The sequence below is a fragment of the Tetrahymena thermophila genome, assembly GCF_000189635.1.
Source record: "Tetrahymena thermophila SB210 genomic scaffold scf_8254644, whole genome shotgun sequence".
In the NCBI taxonomy this organism is placed as follows: domain Eukaryota; phylum Ciliophora; class Oligohymenophorea; order Hymenostomatida; family Tetrahymenidae; genus Tetrahymena; species Tetrahymena thermophila.
Genome location: NW_002476412.1, coordinates 1 through 22,725, shown reverse-complemented (window position 1 = coordinate 22,725; position 22,725 = coordinate 1). Strand labels below are relative to the sequence as shown.

General features: G+C 21.9%; 6 protein-coding genes across 6 annotated transcripts; 3 read left to right on the top strand and 3 right to left on the bottom strand. All coding sequences in view use genetic code 6, as the record gives it.

The window, feature by feature from the left end:
* Window positions 1-1,027: 1,027 nt before the first annotated feature.
* On the bottom strand, window positions 1,028-3,483 carry TTHERM_00648570 (kinase domain protein; the record flags this gene model as incomplete). Its single annotated transcript, XM_001032258.2, has 16 exons — window positions 1,028-1,127; window positions 1,201-1,290; window positions 1,469-1,564; window positions 1,632-1,721; window positions 1,780-1,869; window positions 1,923-2,009; window positions 2,063-2,155; window positions 2,218-2,304; window positions 2,415-2,501; window positions 2,559-2,648; window positions 2,703-2,792; window positions 2,845-2,934; window positions 2,996-3,085; window positions 3,148-3,237; window positions 3,281-3,367; window positions 3,452-3,483. The coding sequence occupies 16 exons, from the start codon at window positions 3,481-3,483 to the stop codon at window positions 1,028-1,030; spliced, it is 1,389 nt and encodes a 462-aa protein (XP_001032258.2).
* A 1,354-nt stretch (window positions 3,484-4,837) lies between these two features.
* Window positions 4,838-5,748, top strand: TTHERM_000648561 (MFS transporter; the record flags this gene model as incomplete). Its single annotated transcript, XM_012797714.1, has 3 exons — window positions 4,838-4,886; window positions 5,026-5,405; window positions 5,515-5,748. The coding sequence occupies 3 exons, from the start codon at window positions 4,838-4,840 to the stop codon at window positions 5,746-5,748; spliced, it is 663 nt and encodes a 220-aa protein (XP_012653168.1).
* Window positions 5,749-6,298: 550 nt separating this feature from the next.
* On the top strand, window positions 6,299-8,924 carry TTHERM_00648560 (hypothetical protein; the record flags this gene model as incomplete). The annotated part of the gene is made up of 2 exons (XM_001032257.1): window positions 6,299-7,810; window positions 8,010-8,924. 2 exons carry the CDS (start codon window positions 6,299-6,301, stop codon window positions 8,922-8,924), a joined length of 2,427 nt encoding a protein of 808 aa, XP_001032257.1.
* A 695-nt stretch (window positions 8,925-9,619) lies between these two features.
* Window positions 9,620-14,116, bottom strand: TTHERM_00648550 (transmembrane protein, putative; the record flags this gene model as incomplete). Its single annotated transcript, XM_001032256.2, has 5 exons — window positions 9,620-10,374; window positions 10,432-11,519; window positions 11,573-12,339; window positions 12,388-12,617; window positions 13,051-14,116. The coding sequence occupies 5 exons, from the start codon at window positions 14,114-14,116 to the stop codon at window positions 9,620-9,622; spliced, it is 3,906 nt and encodes a 1,301-aa protein (XP_001032256.2).
* A 3,184-nt stretch (window positions 14,117-17,300) lies between these two features.
* On the top strand, window positions 17,301-20,425 carry TTHERM_00648540 (kinesin motor catalytic domain protein; the record flags this gene model as incomplete). Its single annotated transcript, XM_001032255.2, has 9 exons — window positions 17,301-17,331; window positions 17,424-17,579; window positions 17,843-18,764; window positions 18,862-19,050; window positions 19,107-19,295; window positions 19,356-19,566; window positions 19,624-20,082; window positions 20,140-20,303; window positions 20,365-20,425. The coding sequence occupies 9 exons, from the start codon at window positions 17,301-17,303 to the stop codon at window positions 20,423-20,425; spliced, it is 2,382 nt and encodes a 793-aa protein (XP_001032255.2).
* A 1,224-nt stretch (window positions 20,426-21,649) lies between these two features.
* TTHERM_00648539 (transmembrane protein, putative) lies at window positions 21,650-22,498 on the bottom strand (the record flags this gene model as incomplete). The annotated part of the gene is made up of 1 exon (XM_001470574.2): window positions 21,650-22,498. A coding segment is annotated over one exon (849 nt), but the record flags the coding sequence as incomplete, so codon positions are not given.
* Between the last annotated feature and the right edge of the window lie 227 nt (window positions 22,499-22,725).

The following is a 22,725-nucleotide window of genomic DNA, read 5'->3' as shown; positions in this document are numbered from 1 at the left end:
ACTGGTTTTTGATCGTTTTTCTTAATTTTTATATTTCAAGTAAAAATTTACTGTAAGTCTTTTCTTATTTAATAAAATTTATCTGTTGTTATGAGAGTGGTTATTTTATTTTCCTACCAGCTCAAAACAAGATTACAGAAAATATTATTTTTTAAAATTTCATTTATATAATAAACAAACCTCTATTAAAAATAATACAGTAACCCAAATTAAATCCGAGTCAATAAAATCCTCAAAGTTTTAATTTATGTGAGTAAATACTCCTTTCTCATAAGATAAATTAAAAAAGTCTTAATTTTAATTCAAACTATTGTAACAGCATTCTCTTAAGTTATTTCCAGCTCATTTTACTTTTTCTAAGTAAGTATAAAACCTTCTATTTGTTATCTATAAATCTAATTACTAGTTATATTCAAAATATTATTCTACTTATTGTTCTTTCTTAACAATATATGAAATTTCTAATCTTATTTAATAATATTTTTAACTTCTTTATTTAATGTAATCCTTATAATACTCATTAATAAGTTAGTTTCAGGTAAATATTTTTCTTTTAAAATTAATTAAATGAAAAGATTCAAATACTTAAAGTAGAAAAATAATTATGGTTATAAAAATAAGCAGTATGTAAATTTAATTAATTAATCAATTGATGATTTTAATAAAAGGTTATTTATTTTCTTAAGAATCAAAATCAAATTTTTGTGCTGAATTGAAAATTTTAATCCATTAAAAAATTAATAAAATATGTAAATATAATCGCAATCAATAATGATATTAATTAATGTTAGGAAAGGTAATAGATTATTTTCTATGACTTAATAATATAATAGAAAAATTATCTAATTTGTAATTAAAAAACGTAATTAAATTACTTAAATAACTTAAACATGTTAGTATGAGTTATTACATAATTTAGATTAGAAAACTTAAAAAATACAAAATTTTATTTAACTAAATGTAAGACTCGAATATAAAATAACTAAATCTATTAAGCAACAATATCTAAAAAAAAGTCTAAAATTATTCAAAATAATAGATCATCTTCTTTATTAGTTAACTCAAAGTAAATTAAGTTTTTATTCTTTAGTGCTGATTATTTAATTTCCTCTTGAATATATCCACAACTAGTAATTTAATTATCAAAAATTGTTTAATTTATTTCTGATCATTTATTTATGTATATATTTATTTATTTACTCATGATGATATACAAAAGTATGTAAATTTTGCTGCTCTAAAATTAATTCGGCTAACTCAAATATTTCCACATATTATAGTTCAGTCTACCTATTTTTGGATGAAAAAAAATTATATGGTAAAATAGTATTTACTTTTATATGTTTCATTTAAATTTGCACTAGAATGGTAGTTTTTGATAATTTAGCAAGTAAAAATTTATTAATTTGAATTTAAAAGATGAGTATTTTATAGAATTATTTAAAGTTAAGAAAAATGAATGAATTACGAAAAATCTAGATTCAGTGATTTTAAATTGGGTCTTAAGTCTTTGAAATAAGGAATCCATTCTTGAAACAATTCACTTGTTAATTATGTCTAGCCTCTATTTTAATTAATTAATTATATAACATTAAATCTAAGTTATGTATATTTTCAAATACTGGTCATACCTTAAATCTAATTTTATATTTGCTAACGTTGACGGCTTAGACAAAACTTAACCTAAAGCTTGAATTAATTCCAGTCTTATTTCTTAAGACCTTTGAAATTATCCAATAGAATTTTAAATATGTCAATTACGAATAATATAATATTTACCTTAAACTGAGACATAGCTATTACAAATACATGTTATTCATTATCGAATCGATAATATTTACCATATCTACACATTCAATTTTGGTTAATCTTCACATTTTAGTAGTAGAATTAACAAAAAAAATTTTTAAATAAAAATTTACGCTAGATTTATTGACTTGAGAGTTGCATTTAATTTTCGAATGGTATTTGATAACTCTATTGAGCCTTCTTTTCCGATTTTATTAGCCCTAGAATTTTAATTATTCATGGCATGAAATACTTTATTTTTTAATTGCTTTACTTTAAATTGATTTCAATTGTTCTAAGATTACTCTAATTAGACAAAATAGGATTAAATAAATCTATAATCTCACTTTATTCGATTGCATTTCTTCTATTTTATAAAAAAAAATTATAAAAGTAAATACACTCCATAACTAAAAAACTAAATTTTACTCTAAATTTAGATATAAATCATGTAACTAAGCTGAACTAGCGAGTAATTTTCCTAAACTACCCAATCCATCTTTGATTTTACATTATCTTGTATTTGATATGTTTAAATAAATTATAATACTCTTGAAAAATATGTCCATTTAATTAAATTTATTTAAAGCAATTTAAAGATAAAACTTATTTATTTAATTAATTACTGCAAATCAAGATATAGTTTCTCAAGCTTATTGTTATTTAAATTTGCATAAATTTCTTCCAAACATTGATTATTCATACTTATCCCACTGTATACATAATAATTTTAAAAAATAAAATACTAGTCTAATAATCAATTAATCTACCACAACGACAGCTTTAAATTAATTAATTTTTTAAAACCTTTCAAAGTTTTAGAAACACCAGCCAATCCTCTTTGATCTACTTTATTCCCCCTTTTTGTAAATTGCATATTTAGATAAGAATTTTTTCTATCATACCAAATTTACCTAATATAAAGAGCAAGTGCTGTGAGTTATTCCATTTTTTAAAGTGTTTCACAAAAAATCTACAACCCTTCAGATGATATTTAGTTATCTCTAAAAGTAAAATTTTTTATTGAATCAGTAACTACAAAAAATTATAATTCACTCAATATTTAAGCTAATTTGCTCTAGATGCTAACTTTAAATTACTTTTTCTGCAAACAGTTATAATCCTTTATCTCCAATTTGATTCTACCTTTTAAATTTTGTTCAATTTAAGTATATTAATGACCACAATTATTTATTAATGAATTCACCAGAAATTTATCTTTATAGATCTGATTGAAGGAAGTTTTGAAATCAAAGACGCCACAGTATTAGCTCCTTGGCTTCCTATTTTATTTTCTCTGTTAATTAAATTTTTTCAAAGCCTTTTAATGCATTTATCAAATATAAGTGAACAATTTACCTTAAATTAAGTTCAACTGATGTCAAGAAACTTCCATTTTGGAGATATGAACATACGATTTCAAGTAATTGATCATTTAATTTGACGTTCCTATTCCAAAAATGATTATTTTTTATCTCTTAAGAAAATTTACTATAGGCTAACGTAGACACTGTTTTCGTAAAAAACTTTGACAGATTTTTCACAAATTTTCCTTAAATTAGATTCAGTTAATGCAAGACTATATTTAATAGATCAGATTAGAATTTGTCAAATTATAAACTGTTTTTTGATCAAAATAAATCTAAATTTCTAATTAATTTACTTTTCTATCTATAAAAATAAGTGTTATGACATTTAACTTTTTTAAATATTACTTCTAATTATTTTAAATTTTCAAAATCAATCAATAAAAATTATCTAGCTTTTATAAAAATTTTAGTAGTATGGAGTTAATAGGGTAAAAAAAGTAAAACAAAAAACCTAGTTTATGATTTAAATACTAATTTAAAAATCTTAGAATTCTATTTAATAAATATTAAAAAAAATATTTTTTTTTTAAATGAATTGAATTCATATAAAATAAAAAGAAAATTTTAAAACATAAATTAAATTGGAATAACTAAAATAGAATAAAAATGATAGTTAAACGATAAAAATACAAATGTTTATTTATAGAAAAATAGTTAAGTATAAATCTCACAAAAAATAAATTATTTGTATTGCTATATTTCTAAATTCTTTAAATATTTTTAAAATTACTTCAGTTTACTGTTGAAACCTTAATATAAATTATGTTTCATTTATTTAAATTTTAACAATTCAATTTTTTTAATTTTATAGCATTTTTTAAAAAGAAATTTTCCTAAAATATTATAATTATTCAATATAATTAATCAGTCAGATTAATGATGCTTTTTTTTTGTATTTAAAAATAATAAATAGTTCAAGGTTTTTAGAAAATAAAAACTTACTTTAAAATGATATAGTTAAATGATATGTTCAATGATATATGGTAAAATAAGAAGTCTAGCCCATAGGGGTATTTTTGACACTCATTTTTCAAAATTTTAAAACATGATATAAATTTGTTTTAAAAAGCTAGTCTAAAAAATATTGCTCCAGACCTCACTTTTCCTCTTATATTCAATGTATATCAAATATGTTTAAATAGTTCATAAATTGAAAAAAATCTTATTTAAACTCATAATATCATGAAAAATAATTTGTTTATGTTTTGATTTTTTTGCAATTTTTCGCTTAATTTGCATACTTTTTTTATAAACAGGATTCTTTCACACACATATATATGTTTTATGTATTTGTACGAATCTATAAATTACTGTAATAAGGTTTATATTTTTAATAGGTTTTATTAAATGTATATTAAAATATAGAAAATATAAATATATTTTTTTAAAAATAATTATATTAAAATTAATTAATTGAAATTTTATTACTATTACTATGAGAAAAACTTTTAGTTAGTTATTAGATTAATTGCTTTTTATCTAGGATTTTAAGATTTAACTTAATTATTTATTTTATTTTCAAATAATTATAATTTTTAATCATAAAAAAGTAGTTCAAAATATTATGAGCTGATTTAAGTTTAAATTTCATTTTGAATTAATTATAAATTATTTAAATATTTTTTTTTTTTGAACATTACAAAAAAAATTTTTTTGAGTGCTTAAATATCTTTAAGATAATGTAAAATAATCTTATTTTTTACAAAAGACATTACAATTTGTTCAAAAGTTATAAATCTGATAATAATCCTTAAATAAATTTCTCTTAAATAATATTTATTTATCATAAAAAAAATTAACTTCCTTTTTTCTTTTAAACATCTTTATCAAAAATTATTTTAAATTATTTTTATAAAAATAAAAAAAGGTTGTCGACACTGGGACTTCCCAAGCGGTCCCCCACCTTAGTACTAACCCAGCCTTAAGGCGCTTAACTTCGGAGTTCGAATGGGATCCGGTGTTTTCACCTTAGTATGGCCGACAACAAAACTAATCAATATATAATTCTATTTATAAATTAATTTATAAAATAAAGCTAAAAAAATTAAATAACATTATTTTTTTGAAAATATAATATAAATTTAACAATATTTTACAATAAATAAAAAAGGTTGTCGACACTGGGACTTCCCAAGCGGTCCCCCACCTTAGTACTAACCCAGCCTTAAGGCGCTTAACTTCGGAGTTCGAATGGGATCCGGTGTTTTCACCTTAGTATGGCCGACAACAAAATTATTTATCATGTATGTGTATTTATTTATAAATTAACTTATAAAATAAATCTAAGAAAATAAATAAGCATTATTTCTATTTTATATAATGTAAATTCAAAAAAATTTTATAATATTTAAAAAAGGTTGTCGACACTGGGACTTCCCAAGCGGTCCCCCACCTTAGTACTAACCCAGCCTTAAGGCGCTTAACTTCGGAGTTCGAATGGGATCCGGTGTTTTCACCTTAGTATGGCCGACAACAAAACTAATTAACACAGATAATTATTTAAATTATAATTATTTATAAAATTATAGAATTTAAAAAATAATTTCATATACTCTCATTATAATCAAATAACATAAATTAATTGTTTTGATTTTACTTCTTTAATTCAATCATGAGATTTTATTTTAATAAAATATCAATAATTTAAAATACACTTTCTGAGATAATTTTATTTCTAATTTAAATTTTTTAAATATTTTATTTATACTCCTCAATCAATAACAAATTCAACAATAATTTTATAATATAAACATTTTAAAAAATAAATTTTTAAAGTTTTAAATTTTGGGCTATTTTTGATAAATTAAATACAATTAATTGTCAACTTTTTTGCATTTATTTTAGGGTTAAAATATTATTTATCTAAAAAATGTTTTAAGATCTGATGATACTAGAAATGAGTATTTTATCCTCTTAAATTTAGATTACTCAAATTACCTTTAAAAAATAAATATCTTAATATTTTTAGATTATGTTTAACAACTATAATTATTATAAATAGAAGTGTAACAAAATATGTGGATATTTATTAACTATATTTTAAATAACAAAATTTTCTTAATTTTAATTAATTATTGTTAAGTATTTCAATTCTCAACTTATTTATAGATATTTAGATTAAAGGTTGTATTGAGAGAAAAATGGATATGTAAAATAATTCTCTCAACAAGAAAAGTGAAAATACTATTGACATTAGCTAGCCTCTTACTTCTTAAAAATAATCTTATGATAATTTAGAGAAAATAATGAGAGAGTAACTAGAAAGTTTGAAAAATAGCGCAAACATTTTAAGATCAAATGGTTAATCTAATATTAATAATGAAGGATTTCTAAGTTAATGCTCAAATAGAATTAGAATTAGATAGAAAAGTAACATAAGAAACAAGATAGAATAAAATCAAAAAAATATACTTTCAATTAATGAAGAGAAACTAATAAAAAATGAAAATGATGAACCTAATAGAAAAGATAAATCAGTCAATCAAAATAACCATTTTAATAAAAATAATAATAACGGTAATATTTTATAAGTAATAAGACATGATAAAGAAAATATAAGAATTAGCACTGCTTCATAAAATAGGGACTAACATATTTCATCTAAAATAGAAGAAAGGCTTGAAGAAAACTAATCCAGTTAACCATCTTCTTTGGTTTAATCTCCTAGTAGAAAAAGAAGCAATTTCGTAGTTGGGAACTCCTTTGTTGAAAATAGATTAAATTTTGATAACAACAAACCCTATTTATTTAAAAGACTAAAATAACAATTAGATAATAGTAAAGGGTTCAGCTTTTATCAAGATGTTGGTGAAAAGAAAGGCAGTTCATTACAAACTAGCACAATACAATCTAGTTATTATAATAATAGTAACAACAGCAGTATTATTAATAGTAACAATAACAGTAATATAATCAGAATTAGGAGCAAAAACCCCAAAGACTTATCTGATTTAAGTAATATTCATACTCAAATTTCTAACAACAAATCAACTTTAAGATCAAATAAAAAGGAGGAGCAGAATAGCTCTTTGTAGAACTCTTTAGCAGATTCTTAACTTTACTAATAACAAATTAGAAAAAGAAATTCATTATACTAAAATTCTACATAAAATTAGTAAATAAATAATAAAATAAACAGTTAAAATCAGAGAAATGGAAATGGCTTAAGCAATCAGCACAATTTCTACTCTATAAAAAATTCAGTAAGCTAAAACACTTCACAAAAAAGAGATAATAGCAACTCTTTGAATTAAAAATATCCTACATTGATGAGAAGAAATGATAATAACTAGTTGGTTAAAGTTTTTCAGAATGAAACAAAAAATAGAGATAAGCAAGACACTCTCAGACTAATTTAGATAAAAAAGGAATAAGAGGACTTGATAAGACAACAAAATGAATAGAGAAAACTTGAAATTATTAAAAAACAAAAAGAAATAGATAGTCTTTTTTAAACAACAAAAGAATAACTATATGGGAGCTAAATTGAAAAAATGAGCAGCGTTGGTTAACACATTTACCAGCAGAGAGAGAAATACTTTAATTAATTAAAAAATAATTAACAACTCTAGTTACCATAAAAAGATAATGAACCCAGTCCACCTCAATACACTCATGAGTCTCTTGCATATGCAACACAAGGAACTTAGCTGGTAAATTATTTTATTTATTTATTAGAATAGAAATTGCTTTCTTGTTTGAAATATAAATTATTTATTTAGCTTCAAAATTTTGTTTGTTTTTTTGTGGAGAAAAAAAGTTTTTTTAATTTTTATGAGATATTTTATATTGATTGGATTGTTTAAAATAAAAACATTAATTTTAAAATAATTATAATTATTTATAAAATAGAATGAACCATATTCAAAATTAAATGCATAGTAAATTTAAAATGGAGATGATAAGATAAAAATGATATTAAAAAAAAGGAAAAAAAGTTCAAAAAAGAACAAGAAAAAAAAGAAAGTAATCCCTATTAAAATAGAGCAAGGAGAAAATGGAAATTATATTATTAATAAAAAAGAAAAAAAATAATTAACCTGTAGAAATAACGATAAAAGCAATAACAACAGCGATTAATAATAGCTAAGTAATAATAAATCATCAAAAAACTGCTTAATTAAAAAGAAGAAAATTAGTATTAGATATTAAGATTAAAATATTAAGTCAAGCTAAGAGTAGGCTAGGATAGATGAATTGATTTTGCAAGATATAAGAAATTCTGACATGCTCTATCCTAATAGCAGTAGAAAAGATTATTAGCTAAACACGTTTAGAGCTCTTTAAAATCATGCAGACTAAATAGATAAATAAAATAAGGAAACTCATAATAAAAATTATGATAGCGGATCTATAATATATTAAAATTTAGATGATGATTATTATTCTTTAAAAACTTAATAATAATAGAAGAATACAACTAACATTTCTAGATTTTCAAATAAAAAATAAATAAGTCATAGAAATCCATTATCTTCTCATGATAAGGATGATATGGAAGACCTTTTTGATGTCAAGATAAATACCGGATAAAATCTTGATCTTTTTAAGCTTTAGTCTTTTCCTAAAATAAATGACTCATATGAAACCTTTAATGGAAACAAAGACAATAATTTTAAATAAGATTTTTTCAATTCGAATAAAAAAATATCTGATTCTGAAAATGATGAAGAAGATGAAGAAGAAGAAAATGATGAAGATGAATAGTATGATATCATAGAAAGTGATAAAAAAAACATAAAAGAAAAAAAAATTAGCTTTTAATGAGTTTATTTTAAATTAAAACTTTTATTTGAGTAATTTGACTTGAAAAAATAAAGCATCTAATTAACTTAATTATTTTTAAATATTGATAATTATTAAAAATTTTTATTTTAAAAATAACTGAAAAATATTTTAAAATAATTGATCATTAAGCTTTAATTTATATTAAATTAAAATAAATTTATTTAAATAAATATTAACTTAATCTGTAAATATTATATATTAATTGCAATTTAATCACAAATAAATAAAAATATTATCAAATTTTATTTGTTTTATGAATATTTTATATTTTACTTATTTTTTAATTTATATTTCTTCATAAGAATAATATTTTTAAGCAAAAATTTAAAAATAAATGGGTTAAAAATATATTTTTTGCTATACTACAAACCCTCTTATATTTTCACACAAAATTCAACTATTAAATTCAAGTTTAAATATTAGCTATACTGTGGGTTGTCATATAATATTAATTTAATTTGAACATACTCACAAAATTTGTTTTAAGTTTTATGGTTTCATAATTACAATATTTTTTGAAATATTTTAATTTAATAAATTTTATTTATATTTCAGTAAATGTTAATTAATTGTTTTTTTTAATAATTTATGAGAAAAAACAAACAAATACAATATAAAAATTTAATAATTAGTTAGTATATATGAAGAGGAAAAGTAAATAAAATTTATAAATTTCATTTATTTGTCCTAAAAAATGAGTTGATATATTAATTATCGTTAAGTTATGCAACATCTATTATGTCAAGAAGCCTTTTTGTTGATTGTATTTGCTTAGAGCAAATTGTAAAGAATCTAAAATATATTAAATAAATAGAAGAAGCAAATAAAGATATTTGTAAGGCAATAAATAATCTATTGAGCAGTATTAAGTAATCATATTCTTGATAAGTTATAGACTCAATAAACCCTTGTATTGCGCTAATACTAAATGTGTAATACATTTTAAAGTAAAATTGTTATTTAACTGGAAAATCTTCAAATAACTTATTAGCACCTTCAAAAAATGCTACATCATCTTCCTCATTAAGCAGCATTCCATTTTAACCTACAAAATCAAGAAATTGTTTTGTTGCAGTAATTAGCCCTTTAGAAAATATTCCGAATTTAACCTATTCGCATTCAGTTTAATTATAACCTGGAATTATTAAATATTAAAGATTTTAATTAACTACTTCACATAAATTTCCTTCAAGCATTTAGTTTATAAATTTGTTAAATTTATTTTTTTGATAGCGATTTATTTTTGATTGCTTAGCCATAATTTCATAAAAATCATTTAATGCAGATTAAATTTTGAGAGATTTTTCCACTATTGCTTCAGTATATATTTTGTATGTATTATCATCATCAAATTCCAATCTTGTGTCAATCAAAATTATTTCCATCTCAATAATAGAAATAGTTAAAGAATGAATTTAATTTATTTTATCTTTTTTTAAATATTTTAAATTAAAAAAATATTAAAATTAAAAAAATATGTTTTTACTTAAAAATTCTGAGTTGTTTTCTTGATCATTCATGAAATTATTCATGTTAATTCCTATAGCTAGAGAATAAGTACAGTTGAATAAAATAAAACAGAGAGCATAAATGAGAGTTTTTAATTAAAATAGAGGGAGCCTTGAAACTGAACTGATGTTTTTGTTTTTCTGAATTTCAAAACTAGTTATTTGAGAATACTTTCCACTTTTATAATTATCCTCTTCCTTTATGATCTATTTTTATTTTTAATTCAACTATTCGCTTAATCGCTCAGCTCTTTTTTCGTTATAGAGCACTTAGAATTGCATTTCCTTAATCTTTTGCGGATTAAAAGTAGCCAGTAACCCAATAAATTACTTTGTTTTAAGCTGAACATATACAAAAATAGGTATGAAACTCAAAGAAAAAATTGTAGATGAAATGATGTCGCATAATTGTGATACAAATAAACTATCTCTAATTTCTTAATATTTTTATTCGACTAACAATACTACATCTTTTTCGAAATCATCCAATTTATTTATTAACTAAATTTCATTTATTAGTAACTGATAGTATTCTTCATCATTATTTTTTTTCCAATCTGATGTTAAGAATTCATAGCAATATATCTCTAAAAGCGCATAATACAGAGATATATGTTGCTTATCAACAGAAGTAAGTGAGTAAGCGAAATCGAAATCAACTGTTTACTTAGAAACTTCTTTAAACACTTGAGTGCCTTACTAGACTTTTGAATTAGTATAGGCAATTAAAAGTTTTTAAAAATAATTTTTCCTTTAAATCTGCCCATCTTTGATTGCAGCCATAAATTTTTTTTATTCTTCAGGATCTGGCAATTCAAAATTTGTTAATTTCATCATCCTTAAAAAACTTATATCTCCCACAATTTATTAACTGATTAAATTTATTTTGTAAACCCAGTCGCTATAAATATATTCTTCCCTCTGCTCCATTAAATAAGTGTTTAAAGTAACAAATGAATTAACATTTAAAATAAGCATCACAACTAAAGTTATGCAGCCAAGATATTTTATTGTTTCCAATCCATAAATTTTGTGTGATTGCTACAAGTAATCTATCATTTATTTGCTAATAAAGAGATAAAATATATAAACTAATTTAAAAAAAATAAAATAAATTACTGCTGATGAGAAATATTTGATTTTTAAGTTGAATCACTCTTTTGTTAGATTTATGCCTATTTAGATTAGCTTGAGCATCGTATTTTTGATAACTATTCTTCTGTTGATTCTAAATTATTTTAACTTAAAAGCTTCAATTAAGTTCCAGAATTGAGCTATTAAAAGTTGCCTAGTTTTTTTTGAACCAATTAATTTTTTTAATCAATTTATTGCATGATTTTCTAAGATTCTTATTTGATTTAATCAGCTTTGAATAATTTATTTTATTAAATATGCTTCTCGTTTGTTTCCTCTTAAATTGTTACCAAATTCTTTTAGGAACTGTTTGGATGCTAAATCAGCTGCTAATTGGAAAGATAATTGATATAGGTAAATTAATCCCAAAATTGGGAAGAAGGTAATGGTTAAATCAAATGTCTTTGAGTAAAAATATCTGTATCTCGAGGTGATAGTTAATCAAAAGGAATGTTAAATGAGACCTAATCAATTAATTGAATTTCATTTTTATGCTCGCTTTAATAATTCCTTTAATTATCATTTTTTTAACAGTTTTCTTCATCATTTAGCTATTATAACTCAGAGTTCTCTTATAAATACAAACTATTTTATTTTTGCAAATTTTTTTTATTCCCATTCAACTCAAAGCTTGCTGATTAAACAAAAGTTTATTTTTTTTATACTAATTTTTTCTTATTCAATCCATTATTGTTATTTTGCAAGTAGCTTAGCAAAATAAGCTTTTATTAATCAATAAATTAATGATCAAACTGTTTAAATTTTTTAAAATCATGTAGCAAATTATAAATACTTTCTACCTTATCTTTATGATCAGTTATCTTTTCTATTGTATGTACTTTTATTTGTACAAAACTTATGTATTTATGATGGAAAGGATAAAAATCAGCTTCTATTTTAAATATTTCTTCTTTCAATAAATTTTAAACTAAGTCATCACTTTGAGTAAAATTATCTTTAGAAAAGCAAAATTCTTCATTCTAAGGTTTTACAATTATCGTACTATATCTGTTAATCTCCTTAGGGCACTCTAAAATTAAAAATAATTAATAAATTTAACTATAATTATTTAATATAAATGCATTTTTCTTAAAAACTAATCTAAGTTTAGCATTTAAAATTTTTTGCCAATAATTTATATAAAATTAGGAAGTATTTTAATATATTTCCATGACTATTCTAGTCTTTTAAAATCCATTTTATCAAAAAATCTATTAATTTAATTTATCTAATCAAAAAATTTTTTTTCTGTAAATTAAAGCATAAAGAAATTAAGACTAACTTTTTAAAAAATTGTAAAAAAAATGAGTTATTTGATTTTTTTGATTCTAAAAATACTTTTAAAAAAAATATTTTTTTATTATCAAACAAAAATAATTAATTAATTAATTAATCATTAAAATAGTCAAAATTTTACAAAATTATGGTTAATGTTTAAGAATTAAAAATCTAAATAATTTTACATGTTTTAATGAAATAATTTAATGAAGGCATTAATGATTCTAGACTAATATTTTAAACTTTAGAGGGAGAAACAACTTTTGAAAAGAGGATTTAGTAGAATCCATAAGAAATAGTCATTATTTCATAATTTTATTCATATTTAGTGCTGATGTAGTAGCACGAGTCTTAAATTTATTTAATCCAAGTGCAAGCACCAAAATCTGAGGTTCCAATTAAGCAGGTTTGTAGTTTCATTTAATATGGGATAGCCCAACCATTTTTATCAACTCCAATAATAATATCATAATTCTTTATTTGGAAAGAGAGATTTTGCTTAGTAATAAAATTAGTTAAAATTTTATTATGAACTTGAGAAATTTCTTTTGGCTGCATATAGGAAATATTTTTTCCAATAGCTTCTTAACTATTTAATATTGGTACAACTTATTCTAGATTTTTAGTAACTCTTTTTATTGTACCGATTTCCTTTAACAGAGTTATAAAGATAACACAACTGTCTTCTGAATAAAAGTTTAGCAAACATTTAAATTCAGCTTTTCTCTATTTAATTTTTTTTTGGATAGCTTAAGTTAAGCTATTTTAATAATATAGAGATCTCTCAAATATATCAATCATTTGCATTAAAATCCCACAGCTATGATTAATTACAGCTAACTGTTTTAAATTTGTATATAACTTATCTCTTTTCTAGCGAAGTAGAGTAAAGGTACCTATGACTTCTGTAAGATTTATATGGTTCTATCCTATTTAATAAAGCGCTATTTTCTTTAGAAAAAGACACTCTTTCAGCATATTAAAAGTTTCATATAAATTGTTGTCATAACTTATACTGTTATAAAAATCTAGCTTCTCAGTTTTTTCGCTTATAGGCTTTTTATTATAAATACCTACTTTGTGATTAATGAACTTAATTATTTGTCTCAATCTTTATTCTTATCTGAAATTTAGTTATTTGGTATAAAAATTCAAACAATTTAAAGCGAGACAAAGTGATTTAGTTTCGTTTTTCATTACTTCAATAACAAACATGATATAACTAAAAGTTAGGGGATTCAATTCTCCCATTTTAGTTTTCTAAAGATTAAGTTGATAAGCCTTTTCTATATATTAGTAAAGGTACTGTGTTCTTTGAGTTTTAGGTTCATATTCGCATCTGCTTTTATATTCCTAAGTAAGTATTGAAATTACTTTGTAATAAATATGAAATAATTCAAATTTTTAGAGCAAATTTAGCCATTTAAATTAATATGGTATGAATGAATAAAAAATTAATTACATTTTAGCAAAAGCAAAAAGGAACGTAAGTGCAGTTTATTTTGTGAGATACAATTATACTTTCTAAAAAAATTGAAGTATTAGAATTTACATATTCATCATAATTTGTCTTTGTTTAGTAAAATAGTTTTCTCAAAAAAAGGTCTAGTTAGCTTTATAAATTGAAATTAGACTTATTTTATTCAAGTTGCTTGTATTTTTATTTGTCATAGACAAGGTCAGACAATTTAAATTTAATTAGAATAAAATAAAATCTTAATTCGAAGACTATCTCAGCGATTTTGTAGGAGATAGGAATGGAGATAGCTAATATAAGTAAGTATATTTGCCATGAAGAAAAATTAATTGTTAGGAGCGTATTAATTGAATTTATAATATTAAAAACATAGCCACTTAAATTAATCTTCTGAACTCTTTGATCAATGATTGGAATGTAAATAATTTCCAATACTGTTAAGATAATAATTAAAATTAGATTTGATTCTATTAATTGTATATCATCAAATAAAGTGTTTTGTACTACCATAATTAGTTCTAGAAATAAAGATAATATTTTTTGGTAAATTGTGCTGTAAGAAAGAAAATCCTTCCTGATAAACCTATCATCATATTCATGCAGAATTTGAATAACACCTAAAACATTTTAAAATTAAGTAAAATAATTAAAAAAAATTAACATATTTATGGAAATTTTCATAGAATTCTCCAAAAAATAAAAATATCAATAAGCAAATAAAAAATATGAAGGTTTCTTACTTATGATAGCAGTTAATGCAATATTAAAAGACCCAAGTATTTAGTTTTCTTTAAATTTAAACAAAGAGCTTTGTAAAGAGAGGATGTAAAATGCATAGGAATGAATTTGAAATAGAAAAGAGAGTATTATGTTGTATTGTTTAGGCTTATTGGATAGGGCTAAATACAAAATTAAATGAAATACTAAGCAAAGAACCATAAACAAGTTAATAGAGAAAGTTAAGATTAATATGCTTTTATTTGAAAATAACATCTCTCCTAAGTTCATAATTTCTTAAACATTTTGTGTTTATGAATTTTTCTATAGTTAGTTGAGCACATTTTAGCTGAGAGAGAGTAATAAATATTAAACATGTTTAATCATTAACAAAGAGATGCAAACTAAAAGACTTCTGTCAAATGATTTAACTAAAGTGTACATAGTCTAAACATAAAATGTCTTCAACACACTTATCTAAGTCGGGATTATTTGCAATAATTTTTAGGCTAACATAGTGGATAAACTAAAATTTAATATTTTTATTCCCTTTGTATTTTTTTTTTAATAGCAAAATTTTTTTGTAATTAATTTTTTATGGCTACGAATAAGCATGATTTTGTTTAAATTTAATTTAATCTGTTTATTAATGCTATTAAAGCTAGATTAATTTATTTTTCATCTAAATTAATCAAAACGTAATATAAATTTGCAAAATTAATTAATTAGTGAAAGTGTGAGCTAGTGACTGCCTAAACTAAATTAGTTTTTTTATTTACATCCAGTAATGATTTAATACATAATTAACTTTAAAAAATACTTACTTCAATAGAAAAAACTTAATTGGATAATTAATTCTGCTTCATTTACACCTATTTTTAATTTTCTCAAGTTTTCCCTAATAATTTAAGGAAGCAAATTTTTTTTTTAATTCTTTTTAGATATTTTTTTCCATTTTTAATAAAAACCATGTTATAATATCAAAACTTCATTTTTTATTTATCAAAATTAAGTTTAATATATAAAACATAAACCAGCTTGACTTTAATTAGCAATCCAGCATTAATTCTAGTGAAATCGTAGATTTCAATCTTGCTTTTTTCTGAGTGTATTGTATTAATTTCCTATTTTTAGCTTTCTTTTTATGTAAAATAAAATATTAATATTTATTTTAAAATCTTAATATTTCAATCAGGTTTTTAACTATCTTAAAAGTTCAATTGAAATTAAGATATAAATTATTTTTGTAATTACACAAAATTTCAAAAAATTATTATTTGGTTTAAACTAAATTAAGATAATCATTAATTAATTTTATTTATTCATTAATCAAATATTTTTAAACTTTTTATTTATTAAATAATAAAATATTATATAAAAAATTAATATAAAAGATTGAATTAAAAAAAATGTAAATAAATCAATTTAAACTTTTCTGATTTTTTTTGGGTTTTTAATCCCTCTAAAAAAATTGAAATTAAATTTCTTCTTTTTAATTATTTTTATCAATTAAAAATTATTACTAAATAATAAAATGAAATAATTAAAAAACTACTTATGATGTAATATTTTATTTCTTTTAAATTTTATTATTTAGTATTTGTAAATATTAATTTTTATATTCAGTTAAAAATCAATAAGATAAATTGGTTGAATAATTTTTTAAAAATCTAAGAAAAATATTTTTTAATTTTCAAATAGAATATTGAACTAATTTTTAAAAAATTCAAAGAAAGTTCAAATTATTAATTATTGAAATGAATGTTTTAAATCTAATTTGGTGTGGACATTTTTGGAATTAACATAATAAATAAGATAGTAGAAATAAGAATCAAACAAAAAGAGACTTTAAATTAATTTAAAAATTTAACGAAGAAAAAAAAAATGAAGTTATTCAAGAATTAATATAAGCAGTTTAATGGATGAATGAATGAATAAATAAATAAGCACACCACTAACTTTATTCCGAAAATTTAAATAATTAAAGAGAAAAATAGAAAAAATCTGATTGATAATGATGGTATTATTTTGCTTGTTATTGAATTTTTTGGTTTAAAGATAGATATAAAGATTTGATAAGATTTTGGGTGAATTTTTAATTATAAAAATCATATAAAATTCAATTAGATAACTAAAAAATGCATAATTAATTAATTATATAAGTTATTAATTAATTTCATAATCACAAATTTCTTTAATTTATTAATCAAGCTATATAAATAGTTAACTTAAAAAGACTAGATGAAGGGCACAGCCGCAGAAAAGCACAAAGGTAAAAATAATTTTCAACAAACTATTTGGCAAGAATTTGAAGAACTAAAGGAAGGAGCATTCAAAATCTAAAATCATTTTCAAAATAAATAGAGCGTTTGAAAAATGCAAGAGATGTTTAGATGAGCAAGAAAGAAGCGTAAATTAATAAACTTACTGATGAAGAGGTAGTTAACGAACTTAAAGATAAAGCTTTGCCAGTTTATGGCACACGCCAAGAAAAGCTAGATAGGTTGAAGAAATATATGGGTAAGCTACTAATTATTGTTAGAATATATTTATTTCAATTATTCTTCAACTTGATCAATTGCAAAAATATTCATCATCGATTTGATCTTTCAAATATTCTTTTATTTAATTGTTCAATTAGCAAACAAATGTTAAAAACTTTCATAAAAAAATATAATCAAATATAAATTAAGAATTATTTGCAAATAGGAGAATGAATAATTGAACTAATTCTAGCAATAAAATAGATATTTTTTTAAAAATTTTAACTTCATTATGAAAAGGAATCATACCTAATCCAGTCCAGTAATAATAGTAATAAGGAAATAATTTACCACCAAGCAATAACAACGGAGGATTAAATCAGAACTTTAATAATAACAATATTAATGTAAACGACTTTAATGACTAGCAGAAGAAATAGAATGCTTTTAAAGATCCAACTGTTGAAAAAATTTAAAAAATGGAATAAAAGCGTGAGGAAAGAAGAGCTAAAATGGAAGAAGCAAAACGTGAAAGGGAAGAAAAAATTATGGAACACTAAGCACTTGGAAAAAATATTGATGTTGACTTTGAAATATTAATTGAAAAGAATAGATTTAAGGAACCACTTTAATAAAATCACACTCCTGCTTCTCATTTGAAGCTCTGCGTTTGTGTAAGAAAACGTCCTATTTTTAAAAAAGAAGAAACCAACGGTGAAATAGATTCAGTTTCAGTGTCTAACCCTTAGATTCGTGTTTTAGCACCTAAATTTAAAGTTGATGGAATTACTAAGTATGTAGAAAATTATGATTTCACTTTTGATAATTCATTTAACGAAAATGAAGAAACACAAGATGTTTACAAATACTCTTTAAGACCTCTTCTAGATCACATTATGAACTAGGGAGTTATAACATGTTTTGCCTATGGTCAAACAGGCTCTGGTAAAACCTTTACCATGAAGGGTTTACAAAACCAATATGTGACTGACATGTACAAGTTGTCCACCCATTAAAATTATTCTTCAATGAACTTAAAATTCTTCATTTCATTCTTTGAAATCTATGGAGGAAGATGTTATGATCTACTTAATAATAAAAACTAACTAGTTATATTAGAAGATAAAAATGGATATGTTTAAATTCAAAATATTGTAGAAAAGCAAGCTATGTCAGCTGAAGAAATGATCCAATTAATTGAATATGGCCACAACATTAGAACGTAAATTTAGATTGATTTTCAAATATTTTGCATATTTTTTAATTCAAAATATTAATTTGAAAATATTAAATAAATTATTTGAATATTCAAACAAAAGAACCCATGCTACAGCTTCAAATGATACCTCTTCTCGTTCACATGCTATTTGTTAGATCATGCTTAGAAATGATAAAGATAAACAAGTTGGTAAGTTGGTTTTGGTAGATTTGGCTGGTTCAGAAAGAGCTTAGGACTGTCAAAGTAACAATAGACAAAGAAGAATGGAAGGTGCAGAAATCAATAAAAGGTATAATTTAAATTAATTTAAAAGTTAAATTCATATATTCTATTTAAAAAAATAAGTTTATTGGCTTTAAAAGAATGCATCAGAGCTATGGATACAGGTGCCGCACATGTTCCTTTTAGAGCTTCGAAATTAACTTTAGTTTTAAGAGATTCTTTTTAGAGCAAATCCGATAAATCAAAAATTGTAATGATTGCATGTATCTCTCCTGGCTCCTCTTCTTCAGATCACACAGTAAACACATTAAGGTAAAATAAAAAATAAATATATTCTTTTAATTATTACTAATTAATTATTTTGAAAAATAGATATGCAGATCGTTTGAAAGAAAATAAGCCACCAGTAAAAGGAGGTATGCCAAGAATAGATGCTCCTTAGCTTATAGATGAAATGCCAAGTTACAATATTAATCACAACAATATAAAATCAGATAATTAGTTAAATGATCAACCTAGCAGTTAAAAAGAGTAATTATCAAACAGAAGAAATCATTCTTCAAACTAAATGGATGATGCTAGTGTAATATTTTTTTATTTACTTATGTTGAATTATATTTTATTTATTTATGAAATAAAGCCTTAGCAGCAACTACCTCCAAAATAAAATAAAACACCACTACTTCCTCCAGCAGATAAAAGAATAGCTTAAAAAATAGAAGAAGAAAGAATAGAAAAAGAAAAAAAATTACAATAATAACAATAGTAGTAAGCTTAATAGCAATAACAACATCATATGAAAAGAGGTCAATCAAGTAATTTACCCTCAGCTAACAAACAAACTCCTACAAATTAATAGTAATAGTAGTAGAAAAACAACAGTTAAAACAACTTGAGCAAAAATAGCTCAGATGATGAAGGTGAACAAATTTAGCAAGTTAATAAGGGAGTAAAAGATGATGTCCGTTGCATGAAAGAAACCTTAAAAATGGATAAGAATAATAAAGTTTCAAATGAATTTTTTGATTTCCATGAAAAAGTTAATACAATTTTAGAAGAATAAGAAGAAATATTTGCTACTCACATGGCTGCAATTAAAGTAAGAAATAAATTATTTATCAAAATATATTTATTTTTAAATAAAAATAAATAATAGGAAGATGCCAAGCTCCTAACTCAAGAAAGTGAATTAATATCTAAAGTTTAAGGAACTGGATTTATAGATTATGATATTGATTTATATGTAAAAAAGTTAGAAACTGTCATTAAGAAAAAGCTAAAAATGTACAATCTTTTACATAAAAAGCTAGATACTTTTAAGTAAAATAATTGCATTTATTAAACCTTAAATTTATATTTATTTATTTATAAATCAATTAAGGAAACATTTATAAGAAGAAGAAGAAATAAGCTCTAAAGTTAAAGATACCTTCTACTTTTGAAACTTAAATTAAATAAATAAATTATTCAAATAAATTCTAATTAAAAATTGTATTTAAATTAGTTTAATTTTTGTTAAATCTAATTTATTCAACTTAAATTAAAAATATATTTATCTTCCTAATATTAGTTATATTTTTTATCTTAATTTTTAAAAATTGAATATAATTTTTAAAGGATTTTTTTTAGAATTTCAATTAACTAAAAATATTCATTTAACTTAAACATTTAAATTAATAGTTAGCATAAAAGGAATGATTTGATAAAGATAAATTATTTTATTCTTCTATTTTAAATAAATTAATAAAACATTGAGTTTTACTTCATAAATAACAAAATTATATTTTACTATTTATTTGTAAAGCTTTTACTTAAAATTTATTTTATAAGCTAATAAAAAGAAATCATAATAAAATGAAAATAAATGAAATTATTCTAAACCAAAATAATTTTTAATAAAAATTATGTAAATAAATATTTTTTAGAAATTTAATATTTTGAATAATAATCTAAATCTTAAATAAAAATTAACATTTTTATAAATCAAAACAATATTTTAAAATTAAATAAATTTCATAACTCTTAAATTTTATATTCATTTTTTTTCATAGTAAAAATGAGGTAAACAATTATAAATGCTTTTATTAATTAATATAGTCAATTATCTTAAGATATAAAAACTCTTAATGATCTAATAAAATTGTATATTAAAATATTTTGTAATAACTGATAGAGAAAAATATTAAATTCATTACTTTCTAGTATAAATATCTCTATACTAATTTTTTATAATAATAGAAAACTAACTAAAATTATTCTTATAAAGTTCATAAATTCAATTTAATTTTATTTAAACTTTCCATTTGAAAAATGTCATCTAAATTATTCTCTTTGCAATTCAATAATCAATAATTTATTAGATACATATTATTAGTTATCTATTAATTAATAAAAATGGTTACTTTCAATTAAAAAGTATAAATAAAGTAATGAAAATTTTATTGATATGTAAATAAATACAGAATATAAATTTACTTGGTTTAAATTACAGTAGTTATTTTGAGTAGAATTTATGACAAGCTATTTTGGAAATTAAGAAAGAAATTATCAGTGCTTTTTTTTATCAATTAAATAATTTATATTTATTACTCTACTTATCTGACTACCTGAGCAGATAAATAGATAGATAGCTAACTATATATATCTTTTAAGTAATAATAGACAAATCAAAAGTAATAATCCTAACAGATATATGAATCTTTGAGCTTTTCAATATTTTTTGCTTTCCATTTTTTAAAGATATACTAAGCAAGCAAGGAAATTAGGAAGAATAATACCAGTCCAACCCCAAAGATAAAGTATGTTTACCAGTTTTTCCATGTGATTCCTGGGTAAACTGGAGACCATATTAAAGAATAAGACATGTTTATGAGACCATATACAAAAGTCAAAAAGTAAATAACTATCATGTGTCTCTTATAAAACTAAATGTTATTTATGACAAAATCTATCACAATAGCTATAAAAAATCCTCCATGTAACTAAGAGTTAAAAATTATATTCAATCCTCCAAATTATGATATATCACCAAGCTGAGGGACAATAAATCCCCAAAAGACTAAAACTATTAGAGGTTGTGTGCAAAATGCGAATTCGAACATCAAATGAGTAAATTTCCAAATCCTAACATAATAGGAAGGTTTTTTGTTAATCCTAAAAGTAATCATTTCAATCATAGTAAACAAGAAATACCATTGAACATTTAGTGCTCCCCAGAAAGTCAAAAACTCTACAAACGCTCCAATATTAGGGATTTTTATTGTTTAAATTGTTACGACTACAGAGGAGTAAATTGCCAAAATAGCTCTGATTCCAAACAAAACTTTATGGGAAACCAAATGGCTTTCATTCATGCGATTTGGGACTTTTAAATCTTCCCAAAAGTACTTATCTAATCTATCAAATATTGGGCCAAACATTTACCTAGAACTTCTAACTTATATATATTTTTTTTATCTTTTTATTAAATGTTTAAAATTTCTAAATTAAAAATTGATTATCAAAAATTAACAAATTTACCAACAAACATAATATTATTATTTTTTTTATTATTAAAAATCTTTATACTCTTTATACTAATTTAGTTAATTATTTATGATTATTAATAAATAACGTCACATTACTTTTTATACCAATCAAACTAAAAATTTTAATACTTTTCTTAATTTTTTTGTCTTTCTTTAATATTATTTTTACTATTTTTGGATTTATTTACGGGGTTGGGGTTGGGGTTGGGGTTGGG